This window comes from Eumetopias jubatus, unplaced genomic scaffold (assembly GCF_037043125.1).
Source record: "Eumetopias jubatus isolate StellerSeaLion01/CBP00866 unplaced genomic scaffold, mEumJub1_p1.0 scaffold_7, whole genome shotgun sequence".
NCBI classification, from domain to species: Eukaryota; Metazoa; Chordata; class Mammalia; order Carnivora; family Otariidae; genus Eumetopias; species Eumetopias jubatus.
Genome location: NW_028274813.1, coordinates 113,289,815 through 113,297,153, shown reverse-complemented (window position 1 = coordinate 113,297,153; position 7,339 = coordinate 113,289,815). Strand labels below are relative to the sequence as shown.

At 59.0% G+C, this 7,339-nt stretch overlaps 1 protein-coding gene across 1 annotated transcript in view; it reads right to left on the bottom strand.

The window, feature by feature from the left end:
• Nucleotides 1-793: 793 nt before the first annotated feature.
• CCDC33 (coiled-coil domain containing 33) overlaps nucleotides 794-7,339 on the bottom strand; it is an 84,381-nt gene continuing 77,835 nt past the window's right edge. Inside the window, exons 12-20 of the mRNA XM_088025142.1 lie at nucleotides 5,125-5,296; nucleotides 4,791-4,879; nucleotides 4,459-4,590; nucleotides 4,259-4,349; nucleotides 3,123-3,289; nucleotides 2,623-2,724; nucleotides 1,988-2,074; nucleotides 1,555-1,668; nucleotides 794-901 (exon numbers count right to left, since the gene is read on the bottom strand). Of these exons, the coding sequence (XP_087881268.1) occupies nucleotides 794-901; nucleotides 1,555-1,668; nucleotides 1,988-2,074; nucleotides 2,623-2,724; nucleotides 3,123-3,289; nucleotides 4,259-4,349; nucleotides 4,459-4,590; nucleotides 4,791-4,879; nucleotides 5,125-5,296 (1,062 nt within the window). The remainder of the gene's footprint in view (nucleotides 902-1,554; nucleotides 1,669-1,987; nucleotides 2,075-2,622; nucleotides 2,725-3,122; nucleotides 3,290-4,258; nucleotides 4,350-4,458; nucleotides 4,591-4,790; nucleotides 4,880-5,124; nucleotides 5,297-7,339) is intronic.

Below are 7,339 nucleotides of genomic sequence, written 5' to 3'. Positions count from 1 at the left end.
GCTTTCTCTCTCCTTCCTGCTTCCTTTCTCTTCTCTGGGCCCAAGTTTTCTTTGACTCAGAAGTGTTAGAGCTGGAAAGGGGCTTACCATCAAAGAAGGCAAGCTCTGCATGGGATAGATGGGGAAATGGAAGCCCAGAGAGGTTGCTAGAGTCACTCAAGGTCACACAGCATGCTTGCAGCTAGAATTCAGGCCTCCTGATTCTCAGCGGAGGGCTCCTTCCCTGGGCCCCATCTGCTTTCCTGTCCCTGGCTGTATTTGGACACAACATTGCCAGCTCAGCCTAGCCCGGTAAATGGGGGTATTTCACACTAATATGTAATTGATTGCCACGGGCAGGCTTTAAGTCTTTCCTTTCCTGAGAAACAGATAAACCAAACTTGGAAGAAGGGATTTCAGATATGAGATGTTTGGGGGCAAGTGGAAAGTCCCAGCCTCCCTCACATTTTCCAACAGAGCTGGACTCTGGTCATCTCATTTCTTCTGGAGGTCTGGAAGGGTTCCTGCTTTGGAAGGCCTCTTCTCCCCCACCTTCCTGGGTCCACTATGGCCCCTGACTCTCCCAAAATGGTAGTTTCTGGGATAGGCAGGAGACTATAGGGCTGCAGTGGAGGGCCTGGGTTCAGAGTGGGGTCTGGCAGGAGGAAGCTGGGTCCCCTTGGCTGCCCTATTCCAGGAAAGAGGTAAATGCTCACTGACCTATGGCATTTAATACAGTCATCTGGGGGGTGGAATGAGACTCCCCAGCACACAGAGAGGGAGGCCTGCTCCAGCTACTCAGGTCTGCTAAGACTCAGGTCTTTCCGGAGTTTGAGGGCTTGTTGAGCTTAGTCTCCGAGCTGGGCATCAGAGGGTCCAGCTTCGAGGGTCGCCTGTGGTCCTTGGCGTGGGCCAAGGAGTCCTGTGGTATGCAAAGCAAAGGGTGGTGAGTATGCCCCTGCCCCCGGTGAGGGGACCCATCAGAGAGCGCATCTTGCCTGGCAAGCCAGGCCTCAGAGGATCCAAATACAGCGGGCCCTGCCTTCACAAAGGATTCCAAACGTGTTTCGCCTGGGGCCGAGCTTGAGGGGCAGTTGTGAACAGGCCTGTTTGTGCGGACGAAGCCAGCAGCCTTTCTCTCTGGCACCGTGTGCCCCCACCACCAGAAGGTGGGCAGCGTTGAAGGGCCCAAGAGGATGCGCTCCCGGGAGAGCCTTCGGGGCTCTGGACTTGGGTGGGGGCCACAGCTACTCTGCCTGGGCGCAAACCCAGTGCTAAAGTACAGCCAGTGCCAAAACATTCCAGAAATGCCTGCAGGGGCAACCCTCATCCATGGCCATGTCCCCTTGATTCTCACCACCACCCTTGGGAAAGGGTGGTCTCGGGGGGCTCTCTATTCCCCTTGGGCAAGTGGGGCATGGTGACCAGGCCAGGGCTCCTGATGGTAACAGGGCAGGAGCTGAGCGCAGGTCTTCTGGACAGTCCTTCTCAGGGCCCAGGAACTCGGGGTCGGGGGTGGCAGCTGCCAGCCGCGCTGCCTGCACCCCACGGATCTTGTCCAGAGAGATCACTCACAGGCAGGTCAGTGACGACGGAGTTTGAGGGGCGGCCCAAGCCATATTCTTGCTCCTGCAGCCGTGTGGCCAAGTCCTGCCTCTCACGTCCCCAGCGTCGGGCCGAGTCCTCTAACTGCAGCCATGGAGAGGGACAGATAGGGACCTGCTGGGCAGCAGGGCCCATCCCTGCAAGCAGGACAACCAGAGCCCGGGCAACGTGGGCCCACTACCTTCTGGAGACAGCGGGCATGCCAGGGGTGGGTGGGGAGGGGCCAAATGACAGTCCGATTAAGGCAAGGATGGGCCCTCCTTGAGTTCCAACAACATACTGGGCCCTGCCCTTGGGCACACACTGAGCCACAACCCTGGTCACACTTGGAGCCTGACTCTGGTCAAGGGTTGCTGAGTGGTGAGCCTGCGCAGGCTGACTGACGCCAGCCTGGCTCGCCTACCTGGCTTTCCAGGGATAGGATCCGGCTCTGAGCTCGTTCTAGCTTGGCCAGAAGGTTGAACTTGTCTGAGGTACTGGCAAGGAGATCCTGTGGGCAAAACAGAAGCTCACACCTGGCTCCCACTGGGGACTGCAGCCACGTGGGCTCAGGAGGCCGTGAGCTACTGAGGCAGAAACCAGCCAGGTGTGAGTTCCCAGCTCAGCTCCCCGACGCAGAGCCTCAGACCCAGGGCCAAACCCTCTTTCCCAAGGTTGACCTGAGATGGCAGCTGCTTTTTTCACCGCTGTTCTCCCCACAGATTTTGGTTATATGGAGTTTCTATACATCACTTTCTAAATGTAAAATGTACTAGGCAGAGTAGCGCACAGAAAGGACTCTTGAACAGGGAGTCTTTGTAAAGTGAGGGCTCCCCGTCCCCGCACTTTACCCAGACGTCCACGCACCAGGGGAATGTTCAAACAGAACTCATCTCCTGTAAGTCCTGGGATGAAGAGAAAAACCCTCCTGTGTCCCCTGCCCACCCCTCTTCTGTAATTCCAAATGTCTTGTCTTTGGGTTTGCGTAAAGCAGGGGTGCCTGCAGCAGCCTTGGAGATGGAGCGGGGCCGGGGCACTTCCGGGGCCAGGGGCACCCACCTGTGCGGGCAGGGCCTCTGTGCCCTTGGAGTGGCCTGGGCCATCTGCCTCTTGTAGTCTCTCTGCCAGGTCTCCTCCTGCTCCCAACTCCCTGGGGTCCACCTGGGATGGGGGGAAAAGGGCTCTCTCTCCAAGGCTGTACCAATCCCAGGAAATGTTCCAGGACGGAACTCAGAGAGGCTTGTGTGGAGTCCCAAGTGCAGGCCAGCCAGGTGGCAGAAAGGGGTCAGGGATCAAAGGTCAAGGGCCATTAGGGGCTTGCTTTCTCCCAGGCTGCAAGAGGAGGGCAAAGGCGGAGCTTTCAGACCCATGTGTGTCCCCCAGGAGGAAAGAGGCGGGCCTGAGAGTTGGCACTCCAGGAGTCTCCAGGCACATGGGGGACCCTGGGAAGCCTCGCTCGGCATCATGGTCTTCAGCTTGGATTGGGCTGGGCACGGTTGCCGAGTGCCCGGCGGCCGGCACAGACAGGCCCAGGCCCCCCGCGTGGGGGCGGCTCTTACCGGCAGCGCCTGCTGCTGCAGGATGATGGGCGCCGACTGGTGGCGGTTCTTCTCCAGCTCTGCCCGCAGCCTGGAGTTTTCCGCCAGCAGGACTGAGTACAGGTCCACAGGCAGGTTCTCTCCTGTCGGCCCCGGGGGAAGACCAGAGGCGGAGAGCACGGGGAAGGCTGCAGACGTGGCCACAGCTCTTCGTGAGACAGGCTTTCCTGTCGGCCTGTCCCCAGCCTGATCTGCCCCAGCATTTTGCTCCATTCTGCCCCTCCTCTGCTCCCAAGCCTTCAATGGCTCCCTGCTGCCAGGGGAATCAGATCCACATGCCTCAGCCCATCATTCTAGGCTCTTTTAGAATCTGACCCCCGTGTTCTCCATAACCACTCCCCGGCCTTTGGTCCTGGGTCGATTTTAGCTCTTCACCTCTCTCTCTCCTCCCTTCTCTGCTCCTGCCATTGTCACTCCCTGGGCCTTTGCCCGCCCTAGACTGCCTTCCCCTCTCTCATCCCACTCTGGGATGACCTCGGGGTTCCTGAAAGGCAGCCCCAGCTTGCACAGTTTTCCAAAGGCCTTCTGAAATGCAGCCGCCCCCCGCCCCCCCACACACACCCCCTTGCAGTGAAGGCTGCCACAGGGCTGGGCACATGGGGCTTCCCGGCTGGCAAGGCTGCACACATGGCTCAGGGAAATCCTCTGCCCGGGGCCGGCCCAGTACGGCTGGACCTGGTTCTCCCCCACCTCCCCCAGAGCCACCTCAGACTGGCCCTTCTAGGTGGCTCTGGTTAACGTCAGCGGAGGAAACAAACAAGGGCCGTTTGTTTTGTAGAAGCAGACTCTGAAGACAATGGGGAGATGAGGAAGTTCCAGAAGGGCCCGGGCAGCCCCTGCCTGCTCACTCCAGTCTGCGGGGCCTCTCTGTGGCTCTGAGCAGGGCCCGCTGTCTTTCTAGCCTGGGTCACACACTGTCCCCATGTGTCCCGAGGGGCTTCTTGGCAGGAGAACGGAGCCCAGGGGACCTTTGGGAGCCCCTCACTGCCTGCCTCAGTAGCGGGGTAGCATCCTTTGCCCCAGTTCTGCTCCTGAAGCCGATGCTCCAGGAAGGCTGGGCCCCCAGGGATGGGACAAAAGCTGTGGAGCGGACTCACCCATGGTAGGCTTTCCCTGTAGCCTGTTGAGCAGGGGGTCCTTCCTGTCCCGCAGCTTGTCCTCCAGCACCCGCTCCATCTTCTCGATCACCTGGAGGGCAAAGCACAAAGGCTGGGCTGGCCGCGGGGTTGGGGGTGGGGGGTGGCGCACCTCCCCGCCCAGGGCTGGCGCCTGGCGGGCTGGTCCCTGTGGCACCTGCCTTCTCCTGGTGCCGCACGGTCTCCTCCAGCGCCTTCATCTTCTGTAGCTTGTCCTGGTACCGCTTCAGCAGCGCCGCCTGTGGCTGCTGAGCCTGGTGCAGGAGGAGCAGCTCCTTCTCTCGATCATTCTTCTGATGGTGGGGGAGGGAAGGGGGGAAAGAAGGGGTGCCCGGGGTCACGCTTGGCCCCTCTGCTGAGTCTCCCATTGCAGTGCCCCCTTCCCTCCACGCCTCTCTCCCTTCTGCTCCCAGACACTGCTCTGGACACCCCCCAGCTCCCTTCCTCTCTGCTTCCCCTGCCCTATGCCCCCCAACCCCCAGCCCCAGCTCACTCGAATCAGCTCATTCTGCAAATGCTGCACTTTGTCCCTCAGTTTCTTCAGATCCAGCTCACTCAGCAGCAGTTTCTGCTTCATGGACACTGGTGGGGTGGGGGAGCTGTCTCAGGGAAGAGGCATCTCCCAGCTCAGCAGAGCTGGGGGGCAGGGACAGATGTCTCTCAGTCCTGGAGCTCGAGACAGGACTGGAGTCTCCAGTCCCCATCCCGGAGAGGACCCCACTAGTGTCCAGGAGCAGGCACGGCTGGGAAAGTGTCCCCACCACCCCGGTCTGCAATCCAGAGCTGGGCTCGGGCAGGCACCCAGATGCTCTCAGTGGCCCGTATACCCTCATCCAGCTTCTGGGCTTTGTTGGCGTTGTCCTGCTCCTCTTCCGCCTCCTCCTGGGTCAGCTGGCTCCTCAGCATGCGGTTCTCGGCCTCCAGCATGCTGGTGTGTTTCCGCAGCGACAGGATGTCCTCTGCCATCTTCTGCATGGCCCGCTGGTAGTTGTTCATCTCCTGTGGGTCCCAGAGCTCAAAACCAGGTCCCCAGCCCCACTGGGGCCCCCACCCCACATCTGCACCCCCACTTGGAATTCAGTGGGCCAATGAGCAGAGTGAACCCCAAGCTGTACCCTTGAGTCTTAGCAACTCCTTAACGGGGTGGTAATGACACGACCCCCACCTCTCCTGGCCATGGGAGAGCAGTCATGCCAATGGTCTCTCCCAAGGGCCATGTCTCTTCTCGTGATGCCAACGAGGAGGGACCTGGGGCTCGCACCCCTGTTGAGGGAGCTCATGAGTGGCAGAGACTCGAAAGGCTCCGGGGCTGGGTTTCCAGGGCCTGGCTAACTCCAAGCCTTCTTGGACTTCTCTGCCTTCTCCTTCACCCTTTTCTAATCCCTGTCCTTACTCATATCACTGAGAACCTGGAGAAGAACCTTCAGAATTCCCAGTGAATGCTACTTGGGAGTTGAGCCCAGGCCCCATTCCCCCCGACCACCCCGGGGTGCAGGAAGAGACATCCGGTAGGCCCAGGAGACCCAGATAAAGACTTGAGGTCAGGACTGGGATCCAGCTACAAGATCTAGGGTATGAGGTGGGGCCAGGCTGCCGGGCTCTGTCTTTGATTAGGAGTAACAATAGTCCTAATATCTGGGGCTCACTGAGCACCAAGTGTGCCTCTGGGTTAGGCCCTCCCTCACTTAGTCCCCACACTGAGCCTCACATCCAGCCTGTCATCATCCTCATTGCACTGAAGGGGAAACCAAGGTCCAGAGAGGCGTGTAACTTGCTCAGTCACAAAACTAGTGAGTGGCGGAGAGAGGGTCTGAGACCCAGGCCTGCTGGTCCTCGCTCGAGTCTGTGTTCTTAAGTGCTATGCAATCCTGCCCAATGCCCCCATCCAGGGAAACTGCACAGCATGCTGAGAAGTGCTAGGAGCAGCTTCCCGAAAAGGATGGTTGGTGTAATCTCAGTTTGGGAAAAAAATTAACGTCTGCCTTCATGTGTGCATAGGAGATGAATGGGCTACACTAATGGCATTTGCTTTGTAGTAAAAAAAAAATTCCCTACTGTTATTTATAAAAAAGTTTTTAAAAGGGAATTTCTTAAATATAAATATAAAAGAGGCACTCAAAATGTGAGGCCAGGAAGGTTGATAGAGGGGGAGGAGGTGGGAGGGGGGGAAGTGAGGCGGGCAGAGTTTGCTAAGCCCTGGCAGCCGGTGGCCCTTCTGAAGCTGTGGAGACCTGGCATGTGGGAGTGGGGCTCCTCGGCCGGGCCAGACCCCCAAGTTTCCAGGAAGCAGAGTTCGGCCCCCAACTCCCTCCTGGGCCCCCTGCTGACTGGGGCTGTGGCCTGGCTCCCAGCCACTGCCTCCAACCTGCTGCATGTGGGCCACTGGTTCCTTGGAGAAGGGTTCCCAGACAGCGGGGACTCATCAGACACCACTTGTCACCTGCCACTGTCTAGCTTTCTGGCCGGACTCCCTCTAACTGGTGCCAGTGCAGGGTCCATCTCCCCAGCACCTGCCCCAGTTGAGTTCCAGGCCTTGGCGCCTCTAGATCGGCCCATCTGGTGTCCTTGGGCAGCATCGTTAACTAAGCGACTCGGCCTAGAGACTGCACACGCACACACAGGGCCTTGTGGTCAGGCCTTGGTCAGAAGCCCGGTGTGGCCACTGACTCACTGAGCCTAGACAGGCCCCTCCAGCTTTCTGAGCCTCAGAGCCCTCTGAAAGGCTAAGCACAGGTTGCCTCGGAGCTTAGAGTCAGCGCGTGCGGCAGCTGGCTCAGGCCTTGCGCAGGACAGGTAGGCCCTGGATTCTCATCCCATTCTCATCCTGCCCCATTTCTGCTCAGCAGCTGCTTTAATCATCAGGTCAGACCCCTTCCTCCTCATCCTTGTTTCCCAACATGCATGACAGACAGTGCCCACCCCTCTGCTGGGCCCTGCATCTTCCATCTATGGCAGCCCTGAGACTGACACGGGTGTGGGAGGCCCAGGAGACTGTCAAGAGGAAGCACGTGTTATTTTGGAAAAGGAAATTTGTCCCCCTTC